This window comes from Globicephala melas, chromosome 2 (genome assembly GCF_963455315.2).
Source record: "Globicephala melas chromosome 2, mGloMel1.2, whole genome shotgun sequence".
In the NCBI taxonomy this organism is placed as follows: domain Eukaryota; kingdom Metazoa; phylum Chordata; class Mammalia; order Artiodactyla; family Delphinidae; genus Globicephala; species Globicephala melas.
This window is the reverse complement of record NC_083315.2, coordinates 150,099,317-150,115,713: the sequence shown is the minus strand read 5'-3', so window position 1 is coordinate 150,115,713 and position 16,397 is coordinate 150,099,317. Positions and strand designations below refer to the sequence as shown.

At 43.6% G+C, this 16,397-nt stretch overlaps 2 protein-coding genes across 3 annotated transcripts in view; one reads left to right on the top strand and one right to left on the bottom strand.

Moving 5' to 3' along the window:
* The window catches only part of NEK9 (NIMA related kinase 9), a 36,659-nt gene extending 33,688 nt beyond the window's left edge, over positions 1-2,971 (top strand). For both annotated transcript variants that reach the window (XM_030831786.2, XM_030831785.2), the window contains exon 22: positions 1,122-2,971. In XM_030831786.2, coding sequence (XP_030687646.1) covers positions 1,122-1,244 — 123 coding nt within the window. In that variant the 3' untranslated portion in view covers positions 1,245-2,971. The remainder of the gene's footprint in view (positions 1-1,121) is intronic.
* A 2,858-nt stretch (positions 2,972-5,829) lies between these two features.
* ZC2HC1C (zinc finger C2HC-type containing 1C) lies at positions 5,830-16,351 on the bottom strand. Its single transcript, XM_030831783.2, has 3 exons — positions 16,307-16,351; positions 14,117-15,459; positions 5,830-7,331 (listed from the first exon to the last, which is right to left on the bottom strand). Exons 2-3 carry the CDS (start codon positions 15,437-15,439, stop codon positions 7,068-7,070), a joined length of 1,587 nt encoding a protein of 528 aa, XP_030687643.1. The 5' UTR covers positions 15,440-15,459; positions 16,307-16,351; the 3' UTR covers positions 5,830-7,067.
* Positions 16,352-16,397: the final 46 nt, after the last annotated feature.

The following is a 16,397-nucleotide window of genomic DNA, read 5'->3' as shown; positions in this document are numbered from 1 at the left end:
TTGACTTGTCTGTAATGCTGAGTCTTCCCAGCCTTGAATAGTTATTTATTCAAGTCTTCCTTTATGTTCTTACATAAAGTTTTATCATTTCTTAGAAGTCTTGTGCGATTATTTTTGTTGTCATCTACCCCCGTTTTTTAAAAAAATTTCCATGGCATTGGTTTGTTGAAGAAACAGGGTCAGTTGTTTAACAGAATGTCCTACATTCTGGATTTGCCTTATTTTCCTGAGACATTGCTTATCTTATTCTTTTGTCACCCTGTCATTTCTGTAAACTGGAAGTTAGACTTAAGGCTTGATTAGGTTCAAGTTGAAACATTTTTGGTAAAAATACTTCACCGGTGATGCTGCTTGCGTCGTTTTTTTGTTGGTTTTTTTTTGCGGTTCGCAGGCCTCTCACTGTTGTGGCCTCTCCTTTTGTGGAGCACAGGCTCCGGACGCGCAGGCTCAGCGGCCATGGCTCACGGGCCTAGCCACTCCGCGGCATGTGGGATCTTCCCAGACTGGGGCACGAACCCATGTCCCCTGCATCGGCAGGCAGACTCTCAACCACTGCGCCACCAGGGAAGCCCTTGAGTCGTTCTTAAAGGGCCATAGTATTGCTCTATATAGAGTGAACTAGGTTAGGGAAATACTGTCAACCTTGGCTTTGCCATTTACCAGGTTTATGTGTTTGGACAAATTACTTTGTTTCTCTGAGCCCTGGTTCTCACCTGAAAGAAGAAAATAGTTGTTGTATGGTTGTTTTGAGAATTAGATGAAATAATGTCTATGAACGTACTTTGGAAAATAATATACACACTTGAAGTAAGCATGGAGTGATTGGCAGCTGTAGGAGAGAGGAGGATTGTTTTGCCTAGGGCTGTTTGAGTTTTAAAACTGAAGAGTTCTGCATCCCAGAAAATCCTGCGGTCCTGGGCAAACCACGACACTTGGTCACCTACCTGCAACAAATGTACAGGTGTGGACTTTATCTAAGGTCCTATTATTAAGGTAGTAGTATGAGCTTCTCACAAAACCATGGCTACACATTCTTAGAGGTGGGCATTGAAAATCTAGTCCTGAAATGCTGTAACTAGGTGGCAATGTTGTTAACCTGGAACTGTGTTTTATCTGGACAGGTGGGGATGCATTCCAAAGGAACTCAGACAGCAAAGGAAGAGATGGAAATGGATCCAAAGCCCGATTTAGATTCAGATTCCTGGTGCCTCCTGGGAACAGACTCCTGTAGACCCAGCCTCTAGTCTCCTGAGCCTGTATAGCCTCCAGGAAACTGGAATCCAAAGACCTTCACAGCACACTTACTGAACGCAGAGAGCGCTTTCCTGGCTTCGTTCACTTGCAGACAAGGAGTGCGAGGCGGAGGCTCTGAAGCACTTTCCATGTACACTTGGAGAGTAGCATTGCCTATTAGATAGGATCTAGGAGTGGTTTTGTGTTGGAGAATGGAAGGGCCCCATGGCCCTGGCTTTGTCCTCAGTGACTGCCATAGCAGCAGCAGCTCTGTACCTCATCTGGTGATCCCACCTTTGAAGAGGAGACACAATGCTCACCTTAATTTTGCTGGTAGCAGCTGACATCCCACGTACCGTTTTCACCGTTAATTGGAAGCTGCCTTGGGAATTCGACAGCAGGCATTGCACCCCTGGGTGGAGGAGGTTAAAGTGTAAAGCTGGAGTGGGCTGGAACCAGGTGTGGCCCATCCAGGGTCATCTGGAGAGTGGTGAAGTGTTCTAAGCCCTCTCAGGAGCCTTAGTCCAGGAAAGTATGTCTGGTGGAGTCAATCTCCAGCTTGTTTTCAGAAAGTTCAATTATTTTGTGCAGCTAAATGCTTGAGGAGGAGCAGTGGGCTTAGGTTGCTTTTCCTCTGAGGGTTGAGTGAGACTTCTTCGATGACGAGTAGAGAAAGAAGGGTAGGTCCCTCCTCGTCACACAGCAGGAGTGTGAGGCTGTGGCCAACGCAGGGTGGGATTTCCTAGCTTTGGAATATTCCTCTGAGAGATGAGGCGTCTCGTAGAGAATTGAGTCTGTGGGGCAGTAAGAATGGACTTCAGAGGAAACTGTGAGGGGAGGCCCTCCTTCAGCTGCCTCTACTCGGTGTCTTCGAGAGGGCCTAGAGTGACTGAGTCTTCTGCCCCTGAGAAGACTTCTTGTGCCTCTGCCTTCATGGCTCTTAGGGTTCTAATCTTGACATCAGCAGCTCCAACCGCTCCCTTTCTGTATGTCTAGTCAGTGTGTTTCCCCTTTTGGTGTTTTATGAAGCCATATCAGTGAATCTGTATCATCTTTCCTACTTGAGTGGCCCAAAGCCAGCCCCCAGACCAGGTAGTCCCTGAAGCCTAGCAGAACAGGAGGAGCCTGCCAAGTGAGAGGAATTTGGCTGAGAGCTCCCTTCTGATCCCCGTGTCTTCATGTCCTTGTAGACAGGAGCAAGCTAGCTTTCCCGGAGAGAGAAAGTGTCCTAGAAACGTTTGATGGTTTTACTTAAGGATGTGAGCGTTGTGTTTCCACCTATATACTAATTTTGAGTCACAGGAGCTGCCTTGATGAGTCTCATATCCTACCTCCCTAGAAAGAGCTAAATTAATTTTTGTTTCATTTTTCCCCAACCAAAAAATGAATGTTTGATATCTGTTTAATATTTTGGAAGGACCTGTGCAATGAAAATTATGCCATTTCCCTAAAACTGGTAGTGTAAAGGCTGCTGCTCTGGGAAAACCCCTCAGCTGGGGATGGGCAACTCTATTCAATGGGATCTTCTTTGGTTTAATATTCCCATTGTTTTCTCAATTCTGGGAAGCCTAGTACAATGGTACTAATGTAATCACTGAAGCCTTTTCTTAAAATAAGGGAAGGGGCCAACCCTGGATTAAAGTTACAAGTTCTGGGGACTTGGGGTTTGCAACAAACCCTAACAATGGGTTTTGATTCATCATGTAAATGCAACTTTGATTTTTTTTTTTTTTTTAAGGACTGACTGGCCTTTCACGTTCTTGTATCCCTCATGCTCACCACCTCAGCAGGCCTGAGAGGCAGGGTCATTTTGGGTGTTAATCATGAGTATTGCTTCTGCCATGGAACCGAGGAACATGGGCATGTTGCTGAGACTATGGGATGAAAGTGAGCACTGAAGGGAGGGTGAGAGCTGGGCTCTTGGTCCGGAGGGGAAGTCACTCTAGCAGTGGAACGCTGGGGTCGTTTTCTCTAGCACGTTCCCTTGGGAAGTCTAGGTTTGCTGTTAATCTGGCTGAGAATCTAAGTTCTGTGCCTTAGAGACAAGTTGCACTTTGCCAAATTGTGCCTGGGATAGCCATATGATTTTTCCCACCAAAAAGCTACGCAGACAGAAACCAGTTCAAAGGTGGTAGCCATGCATCAGATGAAAAGTAAAAGGTGAGGCAGCAGAAATGCCTTTGAATGGTTTTCTGTAGCTAATTCTTTTAAATTGCAACCTACTTTTCTTCTTTATGTAGTGCTAGGTGTTTTAAGTTTTCCAGTAGTATTGCTTTTGAGTTATAGTATAACCTGAGTTACTCCTCTGCTCTGACATTGTTGCTGAAGAATTAGCTTATTGTTAGCCAGATGTTTGAAAGGTTGAGGGTGGAGTGGTTTGACATTTCTGTTTTAAATAAACATTTAAACTCTCAATCAGTGCTATGCCTCAGTGAGCCTACGCATCGACCTTAGTCACTGGGGATAAAACACACAGACTCTAGGCCTTCGTGAATTTTTGATTCAGTGAGTCTTTATATAAATAAAGAAATAAATGGTCTTGTAACAGAAACAATGCAAGGGACTTTTGCACAGAAATAATCTTTGCTTCTTGCCAGTTTCTTTTTCTTACTAATAGAATCATTTTTGCTGCTACAACTTTTTTCCCCCCAAAACTTCTAAAATATAGTGCTTAAAATGCAGAAGGAGAAAAAGATGAGCCATTAAAAGAGGAAGGGTCATGTCTTGTACTTATCTCCACAGTGGGCTTTTTCAAGGTACTGCCAGTTTATGTTTGTAAAACTGTTTTCCCGCACAAAGGCTGAAGTGTATTTGGTCTCCCTGGCACAGCCACGTTGTGACTTCTCTTGGCTGAACAGTTCACTAACGTGTAGAGCAAGAGCAGCCTTAACTCACATTTCATTTGATTTTGCCATAGATTTGGAAACATGATAGAACAACTCTGGTGCAAGGATGTATTGTAAATGAATTATTTCAAATGAGCATCCTTGGGCCTCCAAAGAAATATTATTCATGATAGTGTCAGGGCAGAGTGGGCTGTAGTCAGGACTACGAAACAAGTTCCTTCCTGCCACAAAGCAAAAAAATCATTTATTGCTTCAGTGATTAACTATGTAAATAAACATGCTGAGCACTAAACCTCACAGAATTACGAACATTAGGGAGAAAAACACTATATCACATCTCTGCTGCCTCCTGTGTAGTTGTGAAAAGTGACAAACTGATGACCTAAAGCAAATGTTGGCCAAAGGTGCTGTGCTGCATTCAATACACTGCATATACTTTTTAACGAAGTGAGTTTCACCTAAGATTTTTTCTCATTGCTTAACCTTTTGAACTTTAAAATTTATAACATCTACTTGCACTAAAGTTTCTTGGATAAAGTAGTATAAAACACGGACAGTAACAAGCAGCATTTATTTATCCTCTGTCATCCTCTGCTATCTAGGAAGAGATGTAGATAGAAAAAGGTTCTTCTTCCCAAAGATCCGATCAAGCTAAATTTAAAAGGCTAATAGATATTCCTGATATAACCAAAGGCCTAAACATGTTGAGATCGAAGGGAACACAATGGCATTGACTATTCTTTGTTCCTCTAGCAGCATAAGAAAGCACTGCCCACACACACAACATTTGTTCTCCCTGGAGGCCCCTGGTCTGTGACCTTTATAATGTCATCCAGGGGTTCCAGGCCAGGCAGACAAGGCAAATAAGTGAAGCACGCCAGGCGGGGCTGTGGTGATCGTGCTCCACCCCGTCTGGAAGGAGCAACTGATTCTAAATCCCACTCGGTGCTATACAGGGTGCAGGCCCAGGGTTTCCAGAACTTCCAGTTTCTCAAAAGATGCTCCATATCCCAATTTTTTAATGTCAGATTATATTTTTAATACTATGTCAGTCAAATAAAACATACCTGTGGGGCAAAGCAGTCCACAGGCTACCACTGTGTGACCTTGGCCACCACTTATTCTAGTCACCTACTGCTTTTACCATCAAGTGTGAAACTTAAAGTGGGTACCTCATTAAACTTGACTGGAGAATGTATATATTGGGTTAAATATCCAGTGTCTCTCTGTGAGTTTTCTTTGAATGACCAACCAAAAAGCCCTATTATGTGATACCTCTCTTTCTTTGTAACAGTTATGAAGAGCATAAAGCAATACATGCAGTTTTTTAAAACATCATTTTTTTAGCCTAGCGTCTAGCAGCTTCACAGCGAAAGCCTTAAACTTGCATATCAAATTGGTCTGATCTGTTAGCCCAGCCACTCAGCAGAAGCTGCAGAGGAAATGGAACAAGAGTGAGTGGCCATCTGTAGTTTAGTAAATGTGGTTTTGTGGTCTGCACAGTTCCCTTTGCCCAGGTCAGGTTAGTTGATTTTTCTCCAGTGTTTTTTTTTGTTTGTTTTTTCTGTTTTAACATCTTAATTGGAGTATAATTGCTTAACAATGGTGTGTTAGTTTCTGCTTTATAACAAAGTGAATCAGTTATACATATGTCCCTAGATCTCCTCCTTCTTGCGTCTCCCTCCCTCCCACCCTCCCTATCCCACCCCTCTAGGTGGTCACAAACCACCGAGCTGATCTCCCTGTGCCATGCGGCTGCTTCCCACTAGCTATCTATTTTACGTTTGGTAGTGTATATATGTCCATGCCACTCTCTCACTTTGTCACAGCTTATCCAGTGTTTTAAGCTAACAATTTGAGTGATACTCTCAGGACAGTAATCTTACTAGTATTTCAGATCTGTTGTGTTAGCTTCATCCTACCTGGACTGATAGCTTCTCCCCCATCAGACATTACCTTATCACTTCTCCCATTTGACAAGTCTAAGACTCACTCATTTTATTATTTGTTTAATTTTAAATTCCCCAAACCCATTTATTGAAGGCCTAATTATGAAGGTTACTTGCAGTAGGCATGATTCTGCCCAGAGAAAATTTTAGATCTGCTATCTTTTCCTTCAAAGTTTACTTCCTAGAATAGAAGTTTACTGTGATGTGATCAGCAGGGACATGTGACACCAGAATGTCCCAGGTTGCTTTGATGGTATATTTTGCTGCTTCATTTTAAAAGTCATTAAACCAACCTGATTTGAAAGCAGAGTGCTAGCAATAGCTGAAACTAACGTTCCTTCCTTCCTTTTTTTTTTTCTGACATATGAAATCCATTAGGAAGGAACAACTGCAGAGACATAGTGTGCTTTTCCCCATCCCTACCCTGTAAAGTATTGTACATAAAGATGAGGTTCCCTTTATTACACAGTACAACATGGGGAGGCTTTAGGACATACTGGCGCCTGAACCTTCCATGCTTGTATTGACTTTTGGCCAGGACCATGTATCAGGGAGGTCATTTGTCTTACGGCAAAACTGTATTTTTTATAAGATACCATGATCCTCTGATACCAACGAGCCAACTTCTTGCAAGAACAAGAGTTAACAGAAGCCATAGACATACATGCAGAGGCAGTGGCAAGAAGGTACGCAAATGCAGGCACTTAACCAGCACAAACCACAATCAGGCTTGCAAGAAGAGAGCTTTAATGTAGCCTCCTCACTACTCTTACGTGCCCTCACCCATCAGTTCTTAGGGCAACAACATGAGGCGCCCCAGCCGCAGGCGGTGATTTAGTGGGAAGCTGAGGCTTCCTGTTGCCTCCTGCTGCTCAGCAATGGGTCTCTCTCTCTTCACCGATTTCAGCTCTGCAGGCAGACCTGGGAGATGTAAAAGTTTTAGTTCTTTCTGCTCTGCATCAAATTATTCTACTCCCATTTACTGCTGAAGAGAAGCGTAGCCTCCTGGACTATCAAGGAAGTTTCCACTGTTGTCTGCTCAACTGCAGTGCTTCCTTGGAGGTGGAGGGCGGTTCTTGATGGTCTTACACTTAGGAATGTGCCACTCTGCCACCTTGGGAGCAAAGTGGCGGCTACAGTGAGGACACTGAATATAGTCTGGATTTTCTGCAGGCAGGATGGGCGGCAGGTCGGAGGGGTTTCCACCTTTGGCAATTATCTGCTGGACCTCTCGAGCCTGACGGAGGGTACGGATGAAAGATTCGTGCTTCTGTTTCCAGTTGGTCTTCCAAGGAGGTTCAGCCTGTAAGTTGAAGGAAGACTGATCATTTAACTTGGTGTCTATCTCATCCCCTTCCTGAGTCTCCGTTAGAATGACAGTAAGGAAATTAAGGTCAAAGAGAACAGGAAAGAAGCGACAATGATAACTGACTTGCCAGAGTGGAGGCACTTAAACCAGGGGCCCCCAGCGCCCCCGGGGCTGCGGACTGGTTCTGGTCCACCGACTGCTAGGAACCAGGCCGCACAGCAGGAGGTGAGCGGCGGGCAAGCAGCGAGCGAAGCTGCATCTGCTGCTCCCCCATTGCTCGCATCACCGCCTGAACTATCCCCCTCCCCACCCCACCCATGGAAAAACTGCCTTCCACAAAACCGGCCCCTGGTGCCAAAAAGTCTGGGACCGCTGACTTAAACTAAGGGCCTGCAAAGGCCTATATAGTACTGAGAGGCAAGCCTATTTCCCAGCAGAACCCCTGGGAGGCTCAGTGCTTGGACATACAGGTAGTGGGAAGGGGGAGGTGAACAGGTTGGCTCCCAGGGCTCCTCTCCACCTTGCACATCCAAGTGTCCAACACTTCCAGCACCCTCTCTGGAGAAATTGAACCAGACAGGTTTCAGACTCAGGACATCCAGGCACAGTGGAGAGCAGGGTTAATCTAGGGGCTGAAAATGGAGATTAAGGGCAAGTGTACGCAATGTATTGTGGAATTAACTGTCAGCTTCCTTCCCCCACTCAGCTCCCAGAGTACCAGACACAGGCACCCTCATAGGAGGCAGGAGTTCTCTGGATGCACCAAGCAGTTGAGAGAAAAGTTGAGATGCTGATTCTGAGGGACCCCAATGAAAAGGCTCACTGTTTGACAATCCTAATATGAAAGCCCTCAGTCAACAAGCCCCACTTAAGCTTAAATATGAACGGACAGTCAGTAAAGCTCTAACAAGGAAGAGACCAAACAAGTACAGGAACACACATGCATACACGCTCAGGAAGTAGCAACAAGGCAGGTAGCAGAAGAAATTTTTTTACAAAAAATCATAATATCAAAGTAGTGTTAGAAGAGATTTTATCTATGAAACAAGAATATATATACTATGAAAAAGGAATGAGAGAACCAGAAAGAACTATTATAAATTAATACTGCAATAGCTAAAAATAGAACTGTTGTAAAATAATGTCAGAAAAGTTACGCAGAATGGGAAAAAGGATCAAGATGGAAAGTAGAAAAGATCAGAAAATTAAGAAGTCAATCTAGAAAGTCCAACACTGACTAATAGGAGTTCCAAAAACAGAAAGCACAAGGAGGAAATTATTAAAGAAGACAATAAACATTCCTAGAAATAAATATCACTACCCTTGAGATTGAAATGGCCTACCCACTATCCAACACAATCATTGTAGAATAAAGAGAGAATCCTATAAGTTTTAAGAAAAAGAAAAAAATCTATAGGTTTCATATAATGGAGCAGAAATCAAAATGGTATCAGATTTCTCAACAGTAACATTGGATGCTAAAAGCTAGTGGGGAAATGCCATAAAAGTTCTAACAGAAAATAATTTTCCAGCTAGAATTCTCTACCTGGCCGATTCATCAATCAAAAATAAAGCTATTATATCGATATTTTAATTCATCCCAAGACAAAAAATATGCCTCCCGTGCACCCTTCTTAATAAAGCTTCAGCAAAGCAAGGAGTAAAGCAAGAAAAAGGAAGACACAGGGTGCTGGAAACAGGAGAGAAGCAGAGAGAAGTTCCAAACAACAGGTCTGCACCAGGCCTGGAGAAGAACCAGTCTGGACTGGAGCAGGAAGAAAAAGAATGGTGGGATGGAGGTTCCAGAAGGAAAAAAAGTCAAACTGATAGAAAAACATTAACAGGTGTCTGATACTGGGCAGATCATTCAGGGGAAAAAAAATACAATTAGGTATGTAGGAAACCAAGCAAATTAAAACTTGGGTCAGTTATTAACTCTGGGTGAATGTGGGCAGGGGCAGAATCTGTCCACTCAGCAGTGAACAAAATTTATGTGGTTATTATCACAAAAACAGCTGACTACTGGTTTAACCCCAAACTGTGATATCACTACAATGGAAGGATAAGGGAAGGAGAAAAGTGGGAGGAGAGGGGATAAGAACCCAGAGTGTCCATAAGAGGTCAACAGATAATGTGCAAAATTGATAAATCAAGCAAATAAGTATATTATTTAGAAATATGGAAATGCATACCAGAAGAGCCATCTATCAGAACTGCCTGTGGGAGCCAGATGAGGGGCCAGAGAGGGATGAGGCAAAATACTGTTGATCTGCATTATAGGTCACTCAGTACTGCATGATTTTTCAAATGTATTCAAATACTACTCAGATGAAAAGAATATTAATTTTAAAAAGAAGAAAAAAGAAAAGCAAGTAGCTGCTTGGTGATGAATATAGGAAGAGATGTTATCAAAGGAAAAGGAAGGATCCATCAGGAAAATCTTACTGAAACAGACAAGGCAAGAGAATCAGAGTGTTAGAGATGCTATTTAGGAACCTTTAGAATTGAATTAGGGGAAAGTTCCTCAACTATATGATACTTATACTTTGATTCTTCATTGTACTGAAGTTTATTCAATTAACACTTATTAATCACAAAGCACAAAGATATAGTCTCTATGCTCAAATACATAAGGTCTAGTAGAGAGACAAGAGTATGAGTCTGCTGGAAGTTATGTGAATATTAAAGGATAAAAGAAAAATCACCTGTTCTTGCAAGTACACTGAAGGAATAACAGAGAGACACAAACCACTCAGCTTACAAAGGCACAAAGCTTTGGAATAAAACTTGGGACGGTCCAAGGAGAGGAGTCCATCTCAATCCAGATCCTTTCTGCCTTGATGTCCTCAATGCAACATATTTCCTCAAACTAGTTTCCACAAAGCTAGGGCATCTGATCTCAGAAACCCTTTTTTTTTTTTTTTTTTTTGCTTTATTGCTACTGTATTTGGGAATTTAAGAAACACAAGATTCTTTTAGGTTCTGGCCAGAAATAAACCACTATAGTGGGACAGAGAATACCCAAGTGGATTATTGGGTTGACCAGAAAAAAAACAGGATAGAACAGGAACTGATGATCATATCATTATCTGCAAGGGCAAAATGTTGACTTCTCGTTGGAAACCCGATTTCAGGGAGATCGTCGCTAAACATGGAAAGGACTTTCTTGTAGTGATCTCCCATATCGTATTGAAAGAAATAATTAAGACTGCAAAAGACTTCTCTTAACAGCCACCACATAAACGTGAGTTTTTAAAAGCCCCGCAAATACACACATAAACTGTAAAGTGCTAACGGACAAGAGGTGTTAGCGTGGCAGTGGGAGGGTTGGAAGGAAATGAAAATAGAATAACACTCTCACAGTTTACGAGACTCAGAGCTGGACGGGCTTTGAGATCATGTGGTCTAGGCTTTCGCACATTTTGATCATTTGCATACCACTTTCACTTAATCCCTCTTACTATTTTTCTTTAAATTCATGATTCCTAGAAATCAAGGGCTTACCATGTTTTACTTTTCTAATACGCATTACAATTACTGAAATAAAAAATGCAGGTCAGCATGCCACACTTTGAGAAACACTCATTTACAACCCCAGTGTTATAACCTTGACAAGGTGGTAGAAGCTTCACCAGACAATCTTCTCCAGATCTGACTATCCAAATGTGCCTATGAAGTTCCCCCAAATGTATGGAAGTGTCTCAAAGTCACTTTTTACAACATTTTTCTGCAGCTAGGAATGTTCACCAAAGACGAAGTCCTCTAATCCAGCAATCCCACTTCTGAGCATGTATCTGGAGAAAACCATAATTCAAAAAGATACATGCACCCCAATGTCCATAACAGCACTATTTACAGTAGCCAAGACATGGAAGCAACCTAAATGTACATCAGCAGAGGAGTGGATAAAGAAGATGTGGTACATATACACAATGGAATATTACTCAGCTATGAAAAAAAAAGAATGAAATAATGCCATTTGCAGCAACATGGATGGACCTGGAGATTGTCATACTGAGTGAAGTAAGTCAGACGGAGAAAGACAAATATATGATATCACTTATATGTGGAAGCTGAATTGGGCGATTGGGATTGACATGTATACACTGATGTGTATAAAACTGATGACTAATAAGAACCTGCAGTATAAAAAACCAAACAAACCAAAAAAACAACTAATACTAAACTTTCTTTGGGTTATTTGTATGGAAATATGTTAATATAAATGTTTCAGACATTACATGAAATTTCTAAAAATCTTATATGTTCTGGTATAATGTTATAAGTCATAATTCTAGTTATTACTTTAAAATGTATATCTCAGAAATAACTAAATTTCCTTGTCAACTGCATTATTATGAACTTTCATCAAATCTTTAACCGTGGTCATTTTTAAGTCTTTGGTCATTTACAGAGAGTTCTGGGTGTACTCTGATGCTTTTGCAAAAATGTTCCTATAAAAGGGTTTCATCTTCAAGGAATTCATGGAAAAGACTCTGACAAGTACAAGTTTCTGGTAACTGACTATACTGCTGAACTGAATGAATAAGCATTTTCAGAACTCTAATGGAAAACTGATGAATTCATAAAAGAGCTAACAAAAGATCAAGATAAAAAAATTAATTACATGGGACAGAGTGAACTGAAGAGGATGATTATAATTTTAGTGACTTTCTGTTTGAATTAAAAAAAAAAATCCCACAAGGACTCAGAGGCAAAAAATATACAAATCAATTTTCACTGCAAAGTAAAGGAGCTGTTGCAGTGGAGGATTACTGGACTGAATGTCAATATTATGACATAGAAAAAATATATATATATATATGTGTGTGTGTGTGTATGTCATCTTGGGCATGTTACTTAACTTCTTGCCTCATATCTAAAATGGGATAGTAGTAGTATTGTTGGGAAATTATGTGAGATAGTATATGTAATCTAGAGCACTTAGAATGGTATATGGTTCAACCAAAAAAAAAAAAAAAAAAGGTACAAATGAGCTTGTTTCCAGAACAGAAATAGAGTCACAGACATAGGGAACCGACTTGTGGTTGCCAGGAGGGAGTGCTGAGGGGGAATAAATCGGGAGATTGGGATTGAGATATATACACTACTGTATATAAAACAGATAACTGGACTTCCCTGGTGGCGCAGTGGTTAAGAATCCTCCTGCCAATGCAGGGGACACGGGTTTGGGTCCTGCTCCAGGAAGATCCCACATGCCACGGAGCAGCTAAGCCCACGCACCACAACTACTGAGCCTGTGCTCTAGAGCCCACGAGCCACAACTACTGAGCCCACGTGCCACAACTACTGAAGCCCGCGTGCCTAGAGCTTGTGCTCCACAACAAGAGAAGCCACTGCAATGAGAAGCCTGCACACCGCAAGAAGACTAGCCCCTGCTTGCCGCAACTAGAGAAAGCCCGTGCGCAGCAATGAGGACCCAACGCAGCCAAAAATAAGTTTTAAAAAATAAAAATAGGGCTCCCCTGGTGGCGCAGTGGTTGGGGGTCCGCCTACCGATGCTGAGGACGCGGGTTCGTGCCCCGGTCCGAGAGGGTCCCGCGTGCCGCGGAGCGGCTGGGCCCGTGGGCCGTGGCCGCTGGGCCTGTGCGTCCGGAGCCTGTGCTCCGTGGCGGGAGGGGCCGCGGCGGTGGGAGGCCCGTGTACCGCAAAAAATAAATAAATAAAAATTAAAAAATAAAATAGATAACTAACAAGGACCTACTGTATAGCACAGGGAACTCTACTCAATATTCTGTGATGACCTATATGGGAAAAGAATCTAAAAAAGAGTGGATATATATATATATACATATAACTGATTCACTTTGCTGTACACCTGAAACTAACACAACATTGTCAATCAACTATACCCCAATAAAAATTATTAAAAAAATAAAATAAAGTCTTCTAACCTTAAGGTGTTTACTCTCTAAATGGGGAGAAAAAGAATTCCAAACAATTGTGTTTCATGTATTTACTAAGAAGGTATATCAAAATTAGCCAATGTTGAAAAAATAGATACAGCTTATAGGAGTGGTAGCAAGTCCTAATCTTGGGAGGGGGCAGAATATATTGCAGAGAGCGAAGAATTCTCTCAGGGTAGTGAAAGGCTTCATAATATTTTTCTTTATATTTTTCATTCTCTTAAATTTTCTAAAGTAAGTGTTTATTACTTTTATAATCGAAAGGACACACACACACACACACACACACACACATATATTTTTTTTTTTCTTTTTTTTGCGGTTCGCGGGCCTCTCACTGCTGTGGCCTCTCCCGCCGCGGAGCACAGGCCCCGAACGCGCAGGCTCAGCGGCCATGGCCCACGGGCTCAGCCGCTCCGCGGCATGTGGGATCTTCCCGGACCGGGGCACGAACCCGTGTCCCCTACATCGGCAGGCGGACTCTCAACCACTGCGCCACCAGGGAAGCCCAAGGACATATATTTTTTAACTCTAGATTTTTGGAGTCATTCTGACCCAGATTTATATGCTGACTGTCATTTAAGACTGTTTGTGATCTCAAGCAAGTTAACCTCTCTGACACTTGATTTTTGAACTGATAAAAGATAATGAAATCTTCACAGGGTTGTGGTGAGGATCATATGAAAAGCTCCCATCACTGTGACTGGCACACAGTAGTAATCAATAAATCAAACGTTAATTCTCACTTTCTCCCCATATGACACATGAAATTTTTTTAAAGAAAATGGTTGAGTATATAACAGGCTCTTAAAATGATCCCCACTCAAGGCAAATCCATAAGGCCCTTGTTACCTTGACTGAGGCTGGTCCCTTCCAGTTCAAGTACTGCTCTAGTTCTGTGCCCTTGGCCCGGGCCCTGGAGGAATCAAACACTTTCCTCTTGGAACTCTGCATCCTGCGGCAGACGTTGGAGTGTCTCTCCAGCCTGAGCAAGAGAAACTTTCGGCCACAGTGGCTGCACTCACCCAGTTCTGGCTCTTCAGTGGAACAGCCAGAGCCCGAGGAGTGTGGTGCCCTAGACGAGCTAGAATTGCTGGTGGACCTCCGCAAAGCACTGAGCGGCGCTTCTGAAGCTTGAGAAAACGTCTCCTTCAATCGCCCTGAGACTCGGTCTCGGATGTTGTTATTGCTTGCCACCAGTCTTTCCCTTTTGAGCTTCTGAACTCCATAATCAGAGAACTGGAATGGACTAGATCTTTCTTGAGACCGTCCCCAAGTTTCATCCTCTCCTGTGTCTCTACTGAAGACCTCCTCAGACATGAGTTCTGGGGAGAAGATAGGTTTGTATGTGGTATTGCCTTTAACTCTCCTCCCAGGGAGTACCATTCTCTGCAGCTCTCTTTTTTCATTTTCCTCAGCCTGTTCTTTTTCCTTCTGGATCCTTCTGAGTTCCTCCTCTGTCTTCTTCAGCTTTTCCCTCAGAAGAGCCTCTTTTCTGCGGATTTCCTCCTCTAAACTCTCCCCTGCAGCCTCTAGTCTTTGGATCTGCAGCCACTCCGTCCTGTTGGGGTTTGCCATGACCCTGTCCTCCTGACTGGCAGCAACTGTACCAACCACAGATGAATTCACCCAGTTCCTTGAACCAAAGCTATTGTATGAAAACTTTCTTGGCTCAGGGGGTCTTGGAGAGACATTCGGGTCCCCATCAGTGCCAGCCTCACCTGTACTATGGGGCTTCCGGTGAAACACAGGTTTCAGTGGGTATGCCCGGTCCACCCCAACTCGCTTCTTTGTAAAGGGGATGAATTCCTGGTTATTTGCTTTGGGATACTGGGATTGAGGGCCTGGTGAGTAAAATAAACACTTTGCTTGGCCCTGGGGATTGCTTCCTGAGTCTTGCTGGCTGATTCCAGCACAGCAGGGATAAGAGTAGCTCTGGGCTTTCGTGCAGGTGTTCCATTTGGGGTGAGTGTAGAGGTTATCCAGCGTCTGCTCTTGGTTGCTCAAAAGCTTCTGCTGGACATTGTTCCTCGGGTGCCCCATAGAGGACCGCTGGGAAGAGTCACCTTTTTCAGAGGGGTCTTGCTTAGCTGAGTGGAGCTCTGGAGCTTCCGTTTTATTATGTGGGAGCATAATGCCCACAGGCAGAGGCAGTGCCAACTGGAGACCAGCCATTCAGGGCATAGACTGAAAGCCTAGGGGAGATTTAAACCAGATGTATGTGAGGAGTTTGTCTGAGGTTCATGTCGGCTGCTAAAGTAAACTGTTTCTACATTTGTCCTACCCACATTTTCCCTTAGACTTCTTAGGGACAGTGGTGCTGGGTCTGCCAGAGCTTTCATTCAATAAGCATTTGGTGAACACTTATTATGTCTTGCGGGTGCTTATTAGGTCCTGAGGATAGAAAAAGGAATGTGATACAGGTGTTCCTGTCACCTGGCTTTCCTTTGTATCAGTACCAGCCGCTGCCATACACAGCATACTCTGTAGCAGGTGGAAAGAGCTATTGGACTGAAAGTCAGTTTTTAGGCCTGTGACACAGGACAAGCAGCTTCCCCTCACTGGCTCCAGTTTCTTCACCTGTAAACTGAGGGGTTCTCTCAGAGTTACAAGACTCGAATTTAGGGACCTTAGGACTCCAAGTCTAGCCCCATCATTTTATAGGTGAGAAAACTGCGGCCCATTGCTAAGTGACTGGCACAAAGAGCTCTCGGGGCTTCCCTCCTGCTGAAACAATGCTTGACCCCAAAGAGCACAGCTGCTGCAGCTCAGGGCCTGCAGCAGGTGCCTGACTGGCAAACCCTCACCCAAGGAGTCCCCGCGGCACAGACGGCAGGTCTGTAATCCGAGAGGCGGGGACCACCTGATCTGGCCGCCGCGGGTTTTAGATCCGTAACGCCTAAGTCGCATTCTGACCTGGAGGGCTCAACCGGGAAGCCTCTACTGGAGACTCCGCTTTGGGGACAAGCCCTCGCTCTACAATCTGTCGGGCCCTTGGGAGGTCAAGGTGCTGACCCCATGTCTCCCCGCCCTTCCGCGTACCTGAGGCTCTCGGGGACAGCTGTTGCTCAGGGGAAACCCCAGGACTTAGTTTTCCCGACCACGAACCCTCCCTCCACCGACGGCCGCGCAG